This window comes from Carassius auratus, unplaced genomic scaffold (assembly GCF_003368295.1).
Source record: "Carassius auratus strain Wakin unplaced genomic scaffold, ASM336829v1 scaf_tig00214327, whole genome shotgun sequence".
NCBI lineage: Eukaryota > Metazoa > Chordata > Actinopteri > Cypriniformes > Cyprinidae > Carassius > Carassius auratus.
The window spans coordinates 1,303,902-1,324,168 of NW_020527617.1; the positions used below are offsets into that span (position 1 = coordinate 1,303,902).

Below are 20,267 nucleotides of genomic sequence, written 5' to 3' on the forward strand. Positions count from 1 at the left end.
TATTCCACTGATAAACTGCAATGATAGGTGAGTCAGTCTATTTAAAAAACAAAAAACAAAAAAACTCAATGCACTCATCAGTATTTAATATTAGTGAATTTTAGTCTCATATCTGTAGAATCAGGGAGACTGGGGATAGCAACTAGCCTCAGGTTTTAATCTGTTTACAAGAATAAACTTTAACTATATGAAGAAAACTAGACCTGAGCCATCTCATTCAGATTCATTTTACAGGAGTCAGATAGTGCTTCAAAGCTTTTTTTCTGAAAAATAGGTTTAATTCACTTATCGTCATCCAAGTTCACTCACACAATACAACACTAGTGAGCTGGATTAGAGGGACGTGAGGTGCTACAGTAAGGCCTTATATGGATATCATTTAGCGCATTTCATGCAAATTAGTTTAGCATTTGGAATAATACGGATTCATCAACATTTCAAAGTACGCCGCTCAGGCCTGTTAGGACAGGGGTTCCCAAACTTTTTAGCCCGCGACCACATGATAAATGCGCTGCTGCCCCGCGACCCCCCCCCCCCCCCAAAAAAAAAAAAAAAAACCACCTCTCGTCGCGTGAAATGTACAGCAAATCGATTTTATGCCCAGTGTCAAAGCACACGAAGTTATATTTTATTGTTCTGCGTGCAAAATCAGTGTTACAATTCTGCATGAGCTGCTCGATATCCACCTGTTCTCTCTCGGAAAGTAACTGTGCAGCTATGTTGGGTTGAACTCGTTCATTATTCTGCCATCAGGAACCAGTCGAGTAAGTCTGAGCTGCTCACACGCGTGCTCACACCCGTGCGCGCGCACACACACACGCGCACACGCGCGCACACACACACACACACACACACACACACACACACTCATGCTAATCCGCTAGATGTGTCACTTTATGCTTTCCATGGTGACGCGTCATTGCTTGTCACGTGACATACCGCAGCAACAACAGAGCTGAATGAATGATCTGCTTTTGTCATTTTTCCTTTTTTATTCAAAATATTAACAAATTTGTTAGATATGGCATGAAATAGCTGATATTCCGATTGTCAAATATATGCAAGTGGAAGTGTTTTGTTGTTTAAACACCTTTATAACGATCGCGTTAGTTGAGCTGTATGCGCGCGATGGGCGCCACCATCTTAGTTTGTGCCGCAGACGCAGTTCAGAGAATCAGATCTGTTGGATTTACAACACGTGAATTCATCCACTTCTCCCGAAATACATAAAAGTAAGTGGCTGGTGAACGGGGAGATTAATGGAGTAAACTTTAAAGTTACTTACACAATGTGTATCTGATATGAATAAAATGTGTCTAATTATAATGAAAAAGATTATTATTGCCTCTTCCTTTGACATCAGTGTGTATTTTACAAACTCTAAATGTATTGTTTTTTCTAGTACTTATATGTCTGAAACCTAAAATAAACATTATGTGGTTGAAAACACTGAAAAGTGATGACAAGTGTGATGACAGCTCTGAGCGCACTTGTCTCTGGCTCAGCGCCAGCCAACTCGCGAGAGCACATTTGAATTTCACGTCATACACTGACCGGTGTGGTCGTACACTCCAGGTACTAGCCTAGACTGATCACACCGGTGTGATCGTACGTGCGATGCGAAAGAGTTAAATTAATTGAAACAAAAATATATAAAGCATATATCGAAATCATCTCGCGACCCCTGCGCCGGGGTCCCGCGACCCACCGTGGGGTCGCGACCCCTACTTTGGGAACCACTGTGTTAGGATACTGGCATACACACCTGTCCGTAATCAAGCGGAAAGTTGTGTAAGAAAATATTTTCAGTGCACATAAATAATAAATTATTAGTAAACAAGGTTTGTTGTTGTTGTTGGGTTTTTTATTTTTATTTTGTATTTTTTCAACAGACATGATGTTATCAAATTCTTGTTCACTTTTCTTTCTGTAGTTAGTTTAAATCAGGTTAGTTGGTATAGTAGGTGGCACAGTAAGTAGTTAGTAAATAGGTGGCCTAATGTAAATGTGTTATTTAATTACGTAAAATATGGAATAGGTAGGTAGTTCTAGGAGTTAATTTGCTAGGTGTTCACTAGTTATTGCTTTGTCATTTAAAATAAGTTTTTGCTAATAGAATTCATTTGATGTCAGGTGAGACTTTATTGTCCACCGGATGAGAAGCACAAGTCTCCATAATTTGATGTATCCTTCATGTCCGTAGCACCAACTGCTCAGGGGAGCGTTTCCCAAAACCATAGCTGCTAACTAAGTTAACAACTTTGTTGGTTGCAATACAATTTCCCATTACCAACCAACTACGTTGCTTACAGGTTAGCAACTATGCTTTTGGGAAACACACCCCAGGGTGACTTACATTTCACAGTTTAATACTGTTACATTTCCAAACTCTGCCTTTGAATAATAATAATAATAATTCTTGCCTTAGCAAACACCACTAATTGTGAAAAGATGGAGCAATCAGATCAAAATGTTTCCTGGAAACATGATGAGTGTGGGTGGATCTATTTTGGTTCCTCTATTTAGGACATTAAAAAAAAGACTCCTATAGTGAATAATTGCTGTTATACGACTGTGAGTGTGAGAGCTGACCCCTCCGTTAATGAGATTGTCATTAGGTCAGTTCCACAGAGCTTTCATCGGAGGCACACCAAAATTAAAGAGAAAGACTTAAATCCACTGCAGCCTAGTTACTATTTCAGAAAGACTTTAGATGTCAAGAGAGAAACTTTCAAACACACACCAAATTGTAAATGATTCACCTTATGCACCTTAAAGCCTACATCATATTTGATATCTCAGTTTCTAAGACCTCTAAATGATCAACATGAACACAACTTTGCTTAGTTAAAAGCCTTTTAGTATAATTATAAAAATGTCTACATTCAAAGCCATCATTTTGCTGGGAAACCTATAATGATTTTTATAAAGTAAGCATATGAATAACTTCTATTCAAGATGAATACTACACAGGGTTTGGGTCTCAAGACGCTTCGGCCCGACCTCGACTCAACACATCAGGCAAGGCATATTTACCACACGCACACACATTATCTCCCTCATTCTGACACTCACACAGGAGATTATGAAATCATCCTGTTGATGAAACTTGGCCTGGATGGTGTGGGCTCCCACACACACTCACACTCGCCTTGGTGCAGTGAGTAGAAGCTCAGAGCGGTCCACTGCCTCTCGCCTCTCTGCTCGGGGCTTCACGTCCACCTGGGGAGGGCCAGTCCGAATGCTGGTTTAATTTTACAGTGTAGTCACTGCTCCAACGCTTAAGCGAAAGAGAGGAATGGCCTTTCCTGACATGGCAAAGGATGACCTTAATGAACTGGTGTGTGAGGAGGCAGAGGACGTCTTTGATGATGACGGTAGGGTCACGCTGGGACGGGTGGGAAGTTTAGGCCATGGTTGTGAGTGAATCCTGTGGAGATGTAGTTTTTATGTGTCTTACCTTGGGATAATAGCGACTGTGTCGAGTGGGCGTTCTTGTATAACTCCAGGTTGTGTTGAAGTACATTAGTAGATCTGTATGATAACTTGGAGGAGCCTGTAGCTGTACAGTTGCACACGCAAAACGGAAACCATGCAGCCGTTTGGCGTTTTAGAAGATTGGACATGATCAGACATGTTCCTTTAAGTGATATCTGCTGTTTCATATGCCAAAGCGAAGAACCAGGATGCTTGTTGATCTTCTTGTGGGTAGAAGTTTCCCCGTTTATGAGACGTGCATAAATTAACATACTGTAAGAATTTTGTAGATCCTGCAAACATTCTGAAGGACATTTACTCCTAAATGACTCTTTTGAGCAGCACAAACAGATAAGATGTAATAAGACTGACTTATTTTTTTCTGTAAATTGAGTTTTAAGTAGTTTCTTTTCTAGTGCATGAGCATGCCAAAGCACAACTGCTATGATTTGCTTAAGTGAGGAGAAAACTGTAATATTGTGAAATATTACTACAATTTTTAAACTGTTTTGTGTTTTTAATATAATATTAATATCTTCTTGAGAAACATTACTTAGTATAAATATTTAATATTTCTATGGAAATCGCAACACCATTTATTTGAAATAGAAATCTTTTGTAACAATATAAACATTTTTACTGACACTTTTGATCAGTTTAATGCATCCTTGCTTAATAAAAGTATTAATTTCTTAAAATAATTATGATAATAATGATCTCAAACTTTTGATAGAGTAGTGGGAAAATGTAAAATCATTTTGGTTTCCCATTTTGCTGCTTATTCAGTGTTTAAAGGGGTTTATATAAGCATCAAGGCTGTGAAAAAAACTTGTTGGCTCATTGAACATCCCATATAAAATCACTTCATTGGTAAACTTGTCCTATTAAAGCCTGTTAATATTCTGGCAGATGTCCACTGCTTTGTCTGTGATATGCTGTCTTAAACATGTTGTCATCTCCATCCATCCAGCACTGAAGAACTGAATGTTCAGATGTCACTGCTGCTTCTGTAGAAACCCTGCTGTCTCTATGGGAATGAATGTGTGTCTGTGTATGAGAATAGAGAGAGAGAAAGAGAGATGAAAGTGGTTTATTTCAATACCTGACTGTATATTATGATTAAGATCTTTAGATCAGGTCTTTTTTTTCTGAAGGGTTCGAACTGACTGCATTTGGATTGGGGGGAAATATGCTGCTGTGTGTCTATTTATAGACTGTGATTGTGTGAATGTGTTGGACATTTCCCATCACGCTCACATGCTCTTAAAGAACAGTGTTTATCAAATGCAGAAGCATGTTTTAAATGCAGAAAAACATATAGATGGAATAGTTAGAGATATACTGTATGTAGATATTTAAAGACAATATACGTATATTTAAGCTACTATAGGAAATGCTGTATTGTGTTTTCAGCAGACATACAGTACATTACTGATATTTGAGATGAAATGAACCATGAAATGAACCAATGTTTTTGGACATCTTCCTGACTTGGTGTCCAGCTAACCTGCTTTAATAAACTGGACATAATCTTAAATTAGTAAAAATACAAATCTAAATTGGTACTGAATTTGACAGTAAATTATCTCTGTCATTTTCCATTGCATTAAAAAGGCAGCTTAGCATTTGACATTTTTGAAAATATTATATCTCATGTTCTATAATAATGATGGCATTACAGAAATAGTTCATAAAAAAAATTTAATTTGCTTTAAAAAGTAACCACTCTCAGAGCATCCAAGATGAACAATTAGTTTCTTCGTTGTAACAGACTGGGAGAAATGTATAGCATTACATCACTTGCTTCTGGCCAAAATAAGAGTCCAAAGTTCATAATATTGCTTCCTCCGGTGAAAAGTCCACCCCCTATTGTCCTTTCTCATCAAAATCCACCAACATATTTGTTTAGAACTGTTTTGGACTGTTTTTGCTTGCAAACGGTGCTTGATTTGTGCATATTTCTCTCCTGATTCAGACAAGACAACATTTTCAATGGAGAAAGCAATATTTTGGATAGAGAACTCATATTTTATCTGGAAGTGAAATGATGAACAAACACCCAGCTTTTCACTTCACACCCATCCTTTTATTTTAATTTGGGACATTTTTCATCAGCTGTTCGGACTCTCACTCTGACGGCACCCATTCACTGCAGAGGAGCAAGTGATGTAATGCTAAATTTATCCCAATCTTTTCCAACAGAGAAACAAACTCATCTACATCTTGGACCTGAGTTTAATGGTAAATGATCTGTGGAAGGTCCGACTCGACTGGAATGACCAAATTTAGATGTGAATATTTCTGACACAAACACTTATTTTATTTTATTTTTTGTTAACTTCCAAGCCTTCAAAAACTCTTCCATTATTTAAGATCCATCTATTAAAGCCTAACATAAACTTTCTCCAAAAACGATTACAATTCACCTGTTATTTTTTTCCTTTAACCAAATTCGATCACAGAGTAAGGGCAACTTTATGGAAACAAAATACAAACTTGTGTTCTTTTGCATGTGCTTCATGAGTTATTCAAGAGGGTTTTTCATGTGGCTGCCTTCAGCTCCTTAAGTAGAGAGTAAAGTCTGTTCTCTGGTCCTGAAGCAATAAAGTCTGAGAATAACCTCAGAATACCTGGGTCATGTTGACTAGTGGAGTCTTGGTAAATGAAAAATGTAATGTTGGTGAAAAATTTAATCTCCAATACCATGTCAGCATAACCCAACGACTAACCAAAATAAGTGCCACCCAAAGCAGTTACAACTACTAGGAAAATAATTAATATCATGCCACCTAATTAATATTCATGAGACTTTTTTATTATGTGTCCCCCTCGCTTTTCAGATTGTTCCTTCTCTCCTTTTTTTCATCAATATATAATTACAGCTGGTATTATGACTATATTGATTTTGCAGTATTACATTTAATGTACTCCTTAATTGTTTCCAAAGCATAAACGTATTTAGTTGAGACTTTGCGAATGTTTATGTATTTTCATTTAAAGAACTTTATGACTGGCTTAGTGCTCGTGTGATATTGCGGCAATGAAATCGTGAGGTGGCAAAAGCGGCTGTTTATGTAAGAACAGCATTGAAGCTGGATTTGAATCATGTTTTCTGTCAATCAAATCAAGTCAGATTACAAGTCATCTGTACACCCCCTGATCTATGGCACTCAGGCTGGGGAAACCGTATCCCCTCAAGGGCTTCGGCAAAGTGTGCTGAGGTGGCATTTGATTTCAGCCCAGAGCTGCTCCATGTATTGATTCATGCAGGACACTGGTGCCGCCAGGAGAGATTTACGGGTGTAGTTTGGCTTTAACTGATGTTATCTGCAGAACTGGCACTGTGATCTCTACACAATGTGCTCAGTCATCATCACTCTGCACTACATGTCCAAGGCTGCCAATGAATAACTATGATGTCAGTGTCTATGTCAGCAAAGCAGGATTTGTAGGAGCAATTGTAGCTTTAGACGGCTGTATGACGGGCATCAACTGATGACTTATCTTCATCAGAGGCTGATTTAGAGAGTGTGTGTGTGTGTGTGATGTTCATTCAAAAAGCTTGCTTAAAATGAAACCAAATGTTAAGTTGTTTTTGTTTATTAGTAGTTGAATTGGATCACCGAAAGTCAGCGGTTAAATGCATAAAGTTTTTTTTGTGTGTGTTAACATGCAATTTTTGCAGGATTGCATCATATTCTGTGTTACACAGTTTTTATTCATTTTGAGGAATCTGTTTTGTGCAAATGAGATGAGTAAATGCATGTTCACATTTAGTCTAAAGCTACAGTAAGCATCATGTTCACACAATGCCTCTGCACTTACTCCTGATTCCTCTCAACATGGGGACTGTCAGTCAATAAATGGGAAAACAAAAGTAACTGGTGTAACTCCTCTGAAAAAGTAACTCAGATATTTTCTAGTAAATTAAAATGTAATGCATTACTTTACTAGTTACTTGAAAAAGTAATCTGATTTCCGTATCTCACATTACTTAATAATGAGTAACCCCCAACACTGGCGAGATGTAAGGCATGTGTGAACACCCTGACGCAAGCTCATGGAGATTGTTCAGGCTCATGCAGATTGGTGCAGCTTGCGTGAATAAGGTTTCTCCATCCATGTAGAGTGTGATGCTCAGGGCGAATGTGTCAGAAGGAAGCAGCCATGACCTGGTCATAGTGACTCAGGACACATGCCCTTGAGCGCACAGAAGAAACTGTGCAGCCTTGGGGTGAGAGCAAAAGAACATGGATTTGCTGATTGCTGTTCTCTTTCTTTGAGCAGCCCGTTCTTTAAAGACAGCTCAATGAGAGATTCAGGTGTCATGTGTGGACAATGACTGATCGGGAGGTTGTGGATTACGGATTGTTTTCTCCTCACCACCACGTGACGGAGGCCTCTATTGACCTACTTTAGACCAAACGAGCAGAGATTTCCACAAACATGAGTCTACACTGTATTCTTGTTCTGCATGGTGTGTGAAAACACACAATGTGGAGAGGTTGACAGATGAGCACAAACACTTCCTGGTTTGCTCTGAACCATCATTTAGTTGGAAAATGCGATCCACTGATCATGGACCACTGTGCCCCAGCTGATTTTTTTTTTCTTTATGTCATTTACCATGTCAGAAGTGATCTCAATCTTACCGTAAACCTATTATGCACATGTGTGTATGTTTGGCACCGTTTGCTGCTACCTGTATCAGAGCCTTTCATTAGGACCAAAGGCAGGAGATAAGCCACGGGGCACGGCTGCCTATAATCGAAAACTCAGGCTTACTGAGGGCCTTCAAATATCATGAAATACATACAGATTTGCAGTGTTGCAGTTTCAAAGGGTTAAGGGAAATATATAGCCTGCCAATTTACTTAGAGCTAGATTTATACATTGAATGTGAGTGGTTCCTACGTATGCAAAACTCCAGTAGGGTGCTTTCTGATAGTTTTGACTCCAGCGGTAGGCCTGACACTTCTTTAAATGAAACTTTAGGATTCCAGAAGAGGTTCCCATTCATTTTAACCAATGAATTTACATGAGTTTCAAGTTGTTTGTGGTTTACTGAATGAGTTTGTTCATTTCAAAGAATATACATATATTTTTAGCTCACTATTTCATAAGATTCATTATAAAAATAATCAAAAAGTTTTGTGATTCTATTCATTTAAATGGCTATTCCAGGTCTAGAAATAAGACTTACAAAATTATGCTACCTAATTTTTCCTGTTTTTTTTAAGACTTGTCCTTGGTGTGATGCTGATAAATACATACATACAACTAAATACATTAATTAAAAAAAAAAAAAAATTGTGTGATACAAATTAAATCCTGAAAAAAAGCCTAGTTAAAATAGGGAGGTGGAAGGTGTAGGACAGTGAAGAAGTTTTGATAAAATATTATTATTGTTGATATTGTAAAAAAAAAGAAAAAAAAAACTCACAGCTACCAAATCAAATCAAGTAGTGTGACCAATGGGAAAAAAAAGACCATTTAGTGCATTGTTATATGGTTGCTAGGGAGGTTACTTCTTAAATTGTCATTTACAAATCTAGTTACAGAATATTTATTTATTTGTAAAGGGATCATTCCATTGTCCGCTTCACACACATTGATCTTCAGCTGCACTTATCTGGCTGCTTTTCTTAACCTCTTGATCCCAGTGGCATGTTGTAACCTATTTCTGTTTGTCTCTCCCAATGGAAGTGATTGCAAAAGCCGCATGTTTTCTGCAGAGAGCTGTACAAACGTGTGTGAATGATTTCTGCTAAGTCTGTTAATTTAAGATACGGAACATGACAGCATTAAATACCAAGACTGAGAATGAATTGTTATGTTTAAGTGCATGTCCAGGCTCTATAAATGCCAGTGATTATATGAGGAGATGATTTTTAGTCACATTCCTTCATTGCATATTGATTCAGCTCAACAAACCTTCTGTTTTCAATTGTATTTCACCAGCCAACCATTTTAAGACCAGTTACAATTGAACTGAGAGAGCTTCTTCTTTTGTTCCAGGCTCCTGTAAGCCTGAGAACTGTTTGTTCAAGGCTTCAGTAAATATAGCTTCTCATCGGGGGCTGCTGATGACAGCCATAATTACAGGATGAGGCGAGCAGCAGCTGAGAGAGAGGATGCGTGTGGAGGTGTCTGTGCTACACTGTCCAAGCCTGTCTGGATGCACCCAGCCTCTCCGACTATTATACAACACATCACACTGCACCCCACCGTGTGAGAGTAATGTACCACCAAGGTCAGGTTTAACCACAATGAGCTCAGTGGGAAGACTGGGACTTTAAGAACGAGACATGATGTGAAGTGGCTTTCACAGTAACAGTACCTAAATCTGGTGCTCAAACTTTAATGTGATCATGCTGAATCTGCTATAACGTGCAGTGTCTGCAAGGCACATTTCTTCCACCAGACTTCAGCTTGGGGAATAGATTTGTGTGTTTTGTGGATAAAAAGATAAGAGATAGAGAGATTTCATGCATAATTAATCCTCCTAATGGATCTCTTATCTGCCCACGTTGTCTTAAAATAACATACTAATACAGTGGAACTCAGTGTAGTCCCATTTGTTTTGAAATAAACCTTGCTCATCTGTCTACGCAATGTCAGTCACTGCAATTTAATTTAGTAAATTGAGATGAATGTTAAGACTTGTAAATGACTGATGAGGGGTATGTAAGAGTGACAGTGATTACCTAAACTTCTGGCAGAACTGCATTTGTAAGATATAAAAGTTTGGAATAATTAAGATCTGATGCTAAGATTAAGATTTAATGTTACTGATTTTAATGATTTTAAAGACATATCTTATGCTCATCAATGCTGGATTTATTTGATCAAAAAAAAGAAAAAAAGAAAAACTAAACTTAAACTAAAATTTAATTTATTTCTAAAGAGCTGAAATTTAAGGGCCAAAAATGAATGTTGTTACAGATAATTTCAATGTTAGTAATATACTATACCACCCCTGGAGTATATATATATTTCAAAATTATTTAGGTTTTCACATGGCACCCCACCATTTCCCCTTTTTAAATTAGAATTAGACTCACTTCTAAAATCCCTTTGCTTTATAAAGAACAACAAAAGGATATTCTATGTACAGCACTGTTCATATTTGTGTTATGTGTGAATTCTAACATGTTATTTTAGTCTTTTGTGTTACTAAAATTTAAGTTTATTTTATAACATAATTCTTATTCTTCAAATCACTTTTTTGTACTTTCCTGCAACTGTTCTTGAAATTACTGTAAGATATGTTGCTCATTTTTTTAATTAGTAGTTGTGCACCAATGCCTTTCACAATTTTAACAGTAAAAATAACTTGATTAGAGGCGTAATAATTTGTAATCACAGCCAATTTAATTAACCCAATATCTAATACTCTGAAGCTTAATTTAATACTGATGTCCAGCTCTTTTTTAAAGACAGTATTCCAGCATTTACACTGGTCAGTGGTCAGGCAGATTGTACTGTCTTCTACAGTGTGCAGGTTTTATGCTGCCTACAGGCACACTGAGCTATTTTAAATATGCAAAACTCCTACAGACACATAGTTTATGCAGCTTAAGATTCACTTTGACAGCTGAGCACATACCCCATTAATGCCAGCCCCCTGATGTGACACACTACAGTACAATGTGCTTTTAGACAAGCCTCAAATCAGTCAAGGCTGAATTTGTCAAAACGGGCAGGCCCCGCCCACTACCACAGCGCTGCCTTCTGATTGGTCCGCGGCGGCTGTGAGGAAGCACTACAAATCCCCACGAGACGAGTGTACTACATATGATTTTTGATCCGCTGCTGTCGTGCTGGATGGTTTCACTCGGCAAAGTCTGTGCTGCTGTCATTCAGCACGTTTTATTAAAATAGTTTTATTTAGCACGCATCAGCACTCGAGTCGCAGAAGGAGAAGTGATATTTTGTTCGTATGGATGGAAGTGCACAGCTCGAGTAAATAACATTCACTGGGAATAAGTTTCTGTCTCGAGCGGTAAGTGTCTGTATATTTGACACTATAATGTATTTGAATATTGATATTACAACTTACTGTGGCGACATGCTGTTTTAGCAGCGTGGGTGTGCTGCAGTGCTTCTACAAATGACAATTTTAAGGCATAGTTGTGATTGACCACTAATTGTCATGGTTTTGATGCATTGTGCATGAGATGAACTGATAAACTGGCGTTTTTATCCTGCATCCGAGTCTAAGATTTATCTGCTTTCATGAAATTAATTTTAAATGATGTTTTTTTTTGTCTGAAAGCGTTTTCATATCGTTAACTCTTTGCAATCTTTCCTGCACTAAACTGAATCGCACTTCAGTTCGCTTCTCCAACGAATCGTTCATTTGAGCCGGATCTTTTTTTTTTTTTTTTTATGAATCGCTTAGAAAAACAACAGTTAAGTCCGATTCAAGCTTCAGGAGAATCTGTCTGAGCGATTTTGCATTTAATTGTTTGTATGAAAATTTTATTAACATGCAGTATGCAGATATACTTTTTATATTTCGCTAGATGTAGATGAAATGTAGATGTATTGTTTAATGTAAATTCTAATCATAGGTTCCAATTTAGTTGATTTTATGAGCAGAATCATTGCTGAATCAAATTGAAACGGTACACATACAATTAATTATAATAAACAAGTGTAATAAAAACAACATAATTGACAGCACTATATATGCATTCATGTGGCTTTATATGAACATTGTATTGTTATGTTCTTTTATAAACGGTTCTTTGAGTCGAAAGAACTGATTCGCGGAAATGAATCTTACTTGCCTCTGCTAAATAGCTGCAATTTGTTGGGTTGTGATGGTGTGAATAAAACAGAGTGTTTCAGGAAATAAGACAAACCGCCACCAGACTGATGTCTGTTTGAACCTGCTGTATAATTTGGCAGCTGTCAGGTCAATATTTCATAAGCTCATATGGTTGAAACAGTCCCATATGTTTACTTCCAGAAGGTGAAATGCTTCTCTTTGAGGTAACTTTCTTTATTGGAAGCTAACATGATAGTGATTGGAGGTAGTTCTGTACATCTGAGTATTTTGCAACACACTTAAAATATTTATTACTATAATTTGCTATGCTTTCATGTTTAAATGAGTCTTGTATCTTCATTGTGTTTCCATTTTTTATTTGTTTTTTGCTTTGAATCAAATTTTGTAGAGATCTATCTCAGAGCTGGATGTTCTGGTTGAGAACAGAACTCTTTAATGAAGGGTTTTAGATATTCCAGAGAGTACAGAAAAAAAGAAGAGAAAAATGCTTCTGCAATCAAGACCGCTGAAAAAGTGGGTGGTCACGGTTGCGCTTTATTGGAGGGGCTGCTAGAGGAGAAGGCTGCCAAAGCAGTGACAAATGAGCATTTCTCAGAATTTCATCTCTGAAGTGTTTTTTTTTTCACTGAATAAACCCATGTTTTCCTTCCCTATCACTGCATCTCCCAGCCCTGTATCTCTTCAATCTCGGTTTCTCAAAAATGTCATGTAGTGCATATTAGATCACATTCTGCTAACTGTTCTCTGTTTGACATTTCTAAGCAAACATTCAGTGGTTAATCAGTTTTATGTAGGTCTGCTGGCTGAGCCGGTGGGTTGCAATTAATTGAGTTGGGCAACACTGTTTGAATACAGTTCATTTATGGCTTATTATTTGAAACAGTGGACCATTATGACAATCCAGACAGTCCTTGATTCCTGTCTAAACTGCAAATAATGTTTGCTGATGCTCATACATGCATTTATTTATTCATCATAAACATTTTTATTTTGAGTGTAGTTGAGGACAAAGTTAGCATCTTGAGCAGTGCATTTTATTTCTTCTTTGTGAATTTCGCTGGATAAGGTGAAGCTCAGTGGCAGGCATTCAGTAAGATGAAGCCACTTTACTGCAGAAACATCCGATCATAGTTCTCTGGAACACATCAGCTTTGTGAGTTGATGTTTAGTCAGTGTTTTCCTTTAGGCTTTAGTGGTTTACCTTTTCACAGCCGATTATCACTGAATTTTCCTCTCTTGGTGGTCATCAGTGTATAATCCTCCTCTGGAGGCCTTCAACCATTGCTAAGCCACTTGGCTGTAGAGTTAAGCTGTCGCCTTTCGCTTGTCTTCATTAAGATGTATCTTGAAGAGTATTGGCTGCACATCATTGGTATCAGTATCTCTAACAGAGATATAATCGAGCTTTTGAGGTTGAGCTTGTTTGAAAGGCTCTCTTTCTCCAGTGATCTTGTACAGACAAATCCCAGTCACATAGTCTGACCCCATAGGGCCTGTGGAAGGGTATTTTAAGAAAAACGGGAGGTAGAAAAGAAGTTGTTGATGAAAGGGAGATCTTTTTAGTAGGTGGAGAAAGCGGGATGGAAGAGGTCTGGGTTTCATCTTCTGTCACTCTGTGGTTATGACAGGGGGCAGTGAGCGGTTTCGGCTCACGTCACGGCCGTAAAGGGAGCTAAATCAAATCATCTCGGTCAGCAGGAGGCCCCCAGTGCATCAGTGTTACTATAGAATCAGTCTCCAGTGAGACATGCTCTTTGTTGTCAGCTAACACTCATCTGGTAATAAACAAGTACATGCGATGATGATAGAATCTCATACATCAAGTGGAAAGGATGTTTGTGTGGCTGATACAGCTTTTGAATTTACTTAAAGGGTTAGTTCATCAAAAAAAAAAAATGTCTCATTAATAACTCACCCTCATGTCGTGCCATACCCGCGAGACCTCCTTTTATCTTCGGAACAGAGTTTAAGACATTTTAGATTTAGTCCGAGAGCTCTCAGTCCCTCCATTGAAACTGTGTGAACGGTATACTGTCCATGTCCAGAAATCATCAGAAAAAATCATCAAATCATCAAAGTAGTCCATGTGACATCAGAGGGTCAGTTACAGTTTTTTGAAGCATCGAAAATATGCAGTTCAGTCAGTGTACTGTTTGAGTAAATTAATTACTCCGGGATATTAGTTTGTTTTAACTCAGAGGGAGTGTCAGCCACATTAAAAAAGTAAACAGCATAAGTCATTTGTGGATTAATTTGTATTGGAGACGTGAACCGTTTTAAATGATTCAGTTTGATTTGGTGAACTGGTTCAAAAAGATCCGGTTACATCGAATGATTCGTTCGCGAACCGGATATCACAAACTGCTTTGTTTTGAACTCTCTCACACAGACACGGAAGAGAAGACAATGCTGAATAAAGTCGTAGTTTTTGCTATTTTTAGACCAAAATGTTTTTTCGATGCTTCACAAAATTTTCATTTTTTGATGTACTAACCCTTTAAGGTTGTGCATAATCTGTTTATATCGGTGTCCAATACTGTTATTTTCATGCTTTTTATCTTTGATATTGATATATGTTTCAGACATCTTAAGTAGTTTAGCACTGTTAGGGGCCGTTCACGTATCGCGTCTTTTGCGCGCGCAAATTCGTTATTTCTCATAATAGAAGCGACGCTGTCGCGACGCGCATGTGGTGCGATGCGTTCGTTTTTTCCAGGCGCGTCCGCACCGCATCGAGTTAAAAACATCTCAACTTTTCAGAATGCCGCAAGAGCACCGCGGGTCATGTGACAAGAACTAACCAATCAGCTTCATCCTTACCCATAACAACGCTGTAAGCTCAGCCAAGATGAAGGAACAGCTGACCATAGCTCTATATGGATTGCCATTTTGAAATAAATTTACTAGCAGAGCTACTGCAAGAGATTTTTCGTGCTGCAAATCCATTTTTCCTTTGCTGAAATTTCCGCGTCTTCATGGTGAGAGCGGGTCATTGTTGCTTAGCAACAGACGCGTTTTTAGGCGCGATATGTGAATGGCCCCTTAAAGTGCCTTCATAGATGATTTATTTGCTGCATGATATTGAAGAAAAATGCAACGTTAAATAATGTGATGTATGCGATACGATGTATGTGATATGTTTGTAAAATCAGTTTCTTATGTTCATGCATAAGCCATGTATTTGACTTCGACTTTTTATACATTTTTGAAGTATTAAAATAGCTCAGTTATAATATGCATATGCAAATTTTGATCATTTCTGTATATTGCATATACTTAATATGCAGCACATAAAAAATAGATAACAAAATTGTGTATTTAATTTGACTCGTCCTCTATCTTAAAAGCTGTGCGTTCTGGGATTGCCTCATCATCTGCAAATGATACATGTGCTGCTGCTGCCTTCGAAATTGTCCAAATTTGTTATTTTAAACTGCTGCTTAGATTTTGAAACAGTTTTTGCATCAGGAGTGTGTCTATGGTGCATTAAAATGCTGTGGGCAGCTGGCTGGGTTTTGGAACAGAGCTTGTGTTTTGGTCAGTTTTTGGAGAGAGGCGAGCTGAAGTGAATGACTTGGCATCTTCTCTTGTTCACTCTCTCTCTTCCTGAACAGATGACGTGTGCTTTTAGCTCTCATCAGTTGGGATGCTATCCCATAATCCCGCCTGATTAACAGTCTCTTTGAATTTGACAGCACTGATGACAGCCCCCGAACATCCCATTTGCTTACAGTTATTGCACAGCGACAAAATCACAGTCTCTCAGCCATGCGATTAGTATTACGGTGGTTCATCTTTTAACATAAGCTGATGAACTCAGTGTTTTTGTTTTTCCTTGTCTGTTTGCATAGCAGTTAGAAATCTGATTGGTTGTGGTGGATTGTTTCTGAAATGTCATTGGCCGATTGAATTGAGGTCCTTCATGTGATTTGTAATCTGCTTTGAAAAGCCAAATCCTTATGGCTTTTAAAGGGTGCTGTCCTCCCCGGGGTCTGTCCTGACATACAGCTGTGCTTTAGCAGGGATGAAGTCAATACACTCCCGTCAAACACAGAAGCAATGCAGATAACAGGAGAGTATCCTCATAAACTACAGCTGGTTTTCAAAGACAACTGTATTTTGACATTTTGTAAGTGAAAATGCCTGAGTATAAACTGACCAGACCTCAATGTTAATGATGAGATTTGCTTGCATAGCACAAACTAGTAAGTTACATCAGTTTTACACCCCGAGTTATGTATTTAGGATATTTGCCTTAGCGAGCACCACTAATTCAGGATTCGGCTTTTTGCCTGATCTACATGCACCACATCAAACCTCTGTTCGTCATATTTTTTCATCATCTTCATTTGTTTGTTGTATTTTTAGGACACATTTTCATCTCCAGTCTTTTAGGGTTGTGTATCAGTGTGTGCTTTTCTTTCTTAGACTCTTTGAAGCTGAAAGTGACATGTCATCTTTAATTCAAAACATCTTTTCAGTCCTCAGAACAAAAACTGTTTCAATGTTTCATCTGCATGCCTGACACAAGTCAAAGTGTTGGCATCTTTTTTTTTCTAGTTCTAGTTATGTCCAGTTGGCAGAGTTCAGGAGAGGAGAGACAGAAATGTACACACACACACACACATACACTCCCATTCATAATGATCTGTGGCTGAACTACTGAATCATTCTATAGATTCACTTGCAAGTGTTTGTGTCCCATGCCGTGTCAGCTTGGGTCACTAATGGCTTTATTAATTTAGTTCATTTCATGTTCTCCAAAACTAAAATCATTGGGTCATCATTATCTCTTTGGTGCATTGTAAATATGTGTCTAGTATTACAGCAAAACTTCCACATATCACTCAGAATTTCCATCAAGTCAACTTTTTAAGTTTTTCTCATAGCTATCACTGCTCTGTTTACATACACTTCTCAAATTCAATTAATATCAAAATTTGATCATTTGTGACCCTGGATCAAAAAGACACTCTTAAGTCGATGGGGTATATTTTTAGCATTAGCCAAAATAAAAACAAAAAAACATTTCATGGGTCAAAATTATATTTTTTTTTGTATGCCAAAAATCATTAGGATATTAAGTAAAGATCATGTTCCAGGAAAATGTTTGTACATTTCCTACCGTAAATATATCAGAACTTAATTTCTGATTAGTAATATGCATTGCTAAGAACTTCATTTGAACAACTTCAAAGGCAATTTTCTCAGTATTTACCCTCAGATTCCAGATTTTCAAATAGTTGTATCTCGGCCAAATATTGTCTGATCCAAAAAAAACAAAAAAAACATACATCAATAGAAAGCTTATTTATTCAGCTTTCAGATAATATATAAATGTCTATTTAGAAAAATGTACACTTTTAAACTGGTTTTGTGGTCCAGGGTCACATATTACATTTAAGTATGTGTCATGTAAATATGTTACCCTAAAAAAACTCAAATAGATAATAGGTAATAAAGCCTGATTGTCATGTAAATGCCTTATTTGTAATTCAGAAGAAAACATTTTCAGAGCGAGGAAGGAGATTTCATACAGACATTAACAGAAATGAGCATAAATCAATATACACATGTGTAAAAGCACAGTAAGAGTCTCAGATCTACATTTTGCAGTTATGTGCGGTTGTAAAGGACTTGAATCATGGGAAATGGATGTCTTAATGTATACGGATTAGCATCTATACAGGAATATTTCTGTAATCTTTTTCTGAATAAAGGCTTAGCCAGAATATGGACTTTAGATGAAAAACCACGTTCATGTAAAAAAAAGAACAAAAAACTTTTCTCTCTATTATCTTTCTCTGCTGTGTTTTTTGAAAGACTGGTTATCATCATTTTTATTTGATAGCAGTTGAATATTGAACAGACTTTTAACACAGTGACATTTCCAGCATGCTTGGATGGATATAAGGTTGAGATTACAAATCCTTCAGGCTTTTAAGAGGTTATCAGTGTAATTCAGGCCTCTTGATATAGTTTCTTTCTTCTTCAGTCGCAGTGAAGTTGAAAATAGTGTGACATTTTAGTGTTTGCTGTTATGTAACATTCAAGTAATCTGCACTCTTAAATCTGTGGATTATATATGAAATATATCACCCTTTAATACCAAAGCAGATTCTGCTGAAACACATTCTTGTTCAAAAATGGACCCTTTTAGTAATAAATTAACTGAAGTGTTTCTAATCATATGGGATTCATGTCCATTGCTTAAATATTGACCTTCAAAAGTATTTGACTGCAAGATGTTTGTCACTGTTCTACCATATTCTAGCTTTAGGGGATGTTACATTTACAGCTTAACACATCAGCTGGATGTGTTAAAATGTCAGCTTCACCCGTCAATGTGTTCTGAACCCTTCAGCCTTTACATTCGATGTAGACTTTTTACCTTTAACATGAGAGAAAAGAAAATAAAGATCAGTTCAATGGAACTTTATTCAATTGTTCGCATACAGTTGTTTATTTTTCTTCCCAAACTTCAACAGCAAAACCATTCTGGTTGACCAGCAATAAAGCAGTTTTGTCTAACATGGAAATAGTGCAAGGGCTTCCTTCACTGTAAAAAAAGATTTTTTTTTTTTGCCAGTTGTTTATATTTATATTAAACGGTAATTTGCAAACAAGAAATGTTGAGTATACTAGTAAATTCCACAATGCACACTGCTACTAAAATCTGTTTTGTATCTGTAACATAAACGGACAACCACCATAATAATGCATGAATAGACCGTGTCAATTGCAGCATTAAATAAAGATCTGCTCATGTTACGCAATATTTTGTTTTAGGCATTTTAACCAATCACACACAATTCTGTTGAGTTTAGGAATGCAATGGCAAAACAGAAGCGTTCAGATGAGTCCTTGCTAAATCTCAGTTTTGTTGCGAATTCTCTCATCGTTAACAACAAAGGGCAGATGTATGTACAAACTAAGAGATTAAGTTTACAAAAGTAAGAGATTCATTTAGCAATGTATACAGCTTCAGTGATTTATAACGATAGTTTAGTTTTTTGGAGTATCTTAAACTCGCGATAGATCAATGTTAGTGATAATGTCACTCTATTCTATGTATATGTTCACTGTTTGAATAATCATGGAAAGAAAACATTAAGCTATATAGTTATACATTTCTGACGTTATCATTAAATTGTGATGTTGTTAAATACAAATTCAGTCCCATTAAAAAAATAAAATAAAAAAAAAATTATATATATATATATATATATATATATATTATTTACCCTACATGACACCCATGTCTGGTTCTTTCCTAAAAAGACGTGTTTATGATTTTTAATACATTTGGCTGCTTTTAGCCTTACCCTGGAGTTGGTTCACCCTCCGCCCATGCATGAAATGTCTTGTTCGATATTTTACAGTTTTTCCCTGTGTATATAGTATGGGAACTTACTGTTAACCTATTAACAGTTTTTTTTTTTTTTCGTAGCATCTTTACAATATTTTATGGTTAAAATTACACTCATTTTGCAAGCATAAAATGTCAAAACTTGAATCTCTTTTTTTTGGTCCACTTTTTATTTTTACCATTTTTTTATGTTGACTTTAAAGTAACCATTAAATATTATCTAGCTAAAATATTTTGAACAATAAAAGTTTGTATGTTCCTGACTTGAATGGAGTTGAATGGATTTTTTTTTTACTTCTTGTATCATGCCCCCTGTACATTCCTTGCACTTTTTGTTATTTTTGGGCATGCACTGTGGCACATTTAGTTTTTTCTGACATGGGGAATGTTTCACTTGTGTTATTCTTACTCTGTCAAAAAAAAAGAAAAGAAAGTTGTGCTTATTTCCTCATGTTTGCATTTTGCAGATGCAATCAGCGTGTGTGGTTGTAGCTATAGCTAACCCTTACATGATTTTTTGCAGGCTGTTGAAGCCCAAATTAAATTAATACATGTTTTGATTAAAGTTTTTTTAAAGATTTTATATTTTAAAATAATGCCTACTATTAAGGTGATCTTTCAGTT

General features: G+C 36.9%; 1 protein-coding gene across 4 annotated transcripts in view; it reads left to right on the top strand.

Annotated features, from left to right (window-relative positions):
* Positions 1-20,267, top strand: part of LOC113091828 (rho family-interacting cell polarization regulator 2) — a 60,924-nt gene that overhangs the window by 12,642 nt on the left and 28,015 nt on the right. The window contains exon 1 of one of the 4 annotated variants that reach the window (XM_026257469.1): positions 3,135-3,377. The exons of 1 other annotated variant lie outside the window; for it this stretch is intronic. In XM_026257469.1, coding sequence (XP_026113254.1) covers positions 3,299-3,377 — 79 coding nt within the window. In that variant the 5' untranslated portion in view covers positions 3,135-3,298. Of the gene's footprint in view, positions 1-3,134; positions 3,378-11,236; positions 11,483-20,267 lie in introns of those variants that run through there. 2 more of the 4 variants (XM_026257472.1, XM_026257471.1) reach the window with 2 other exon arrangements.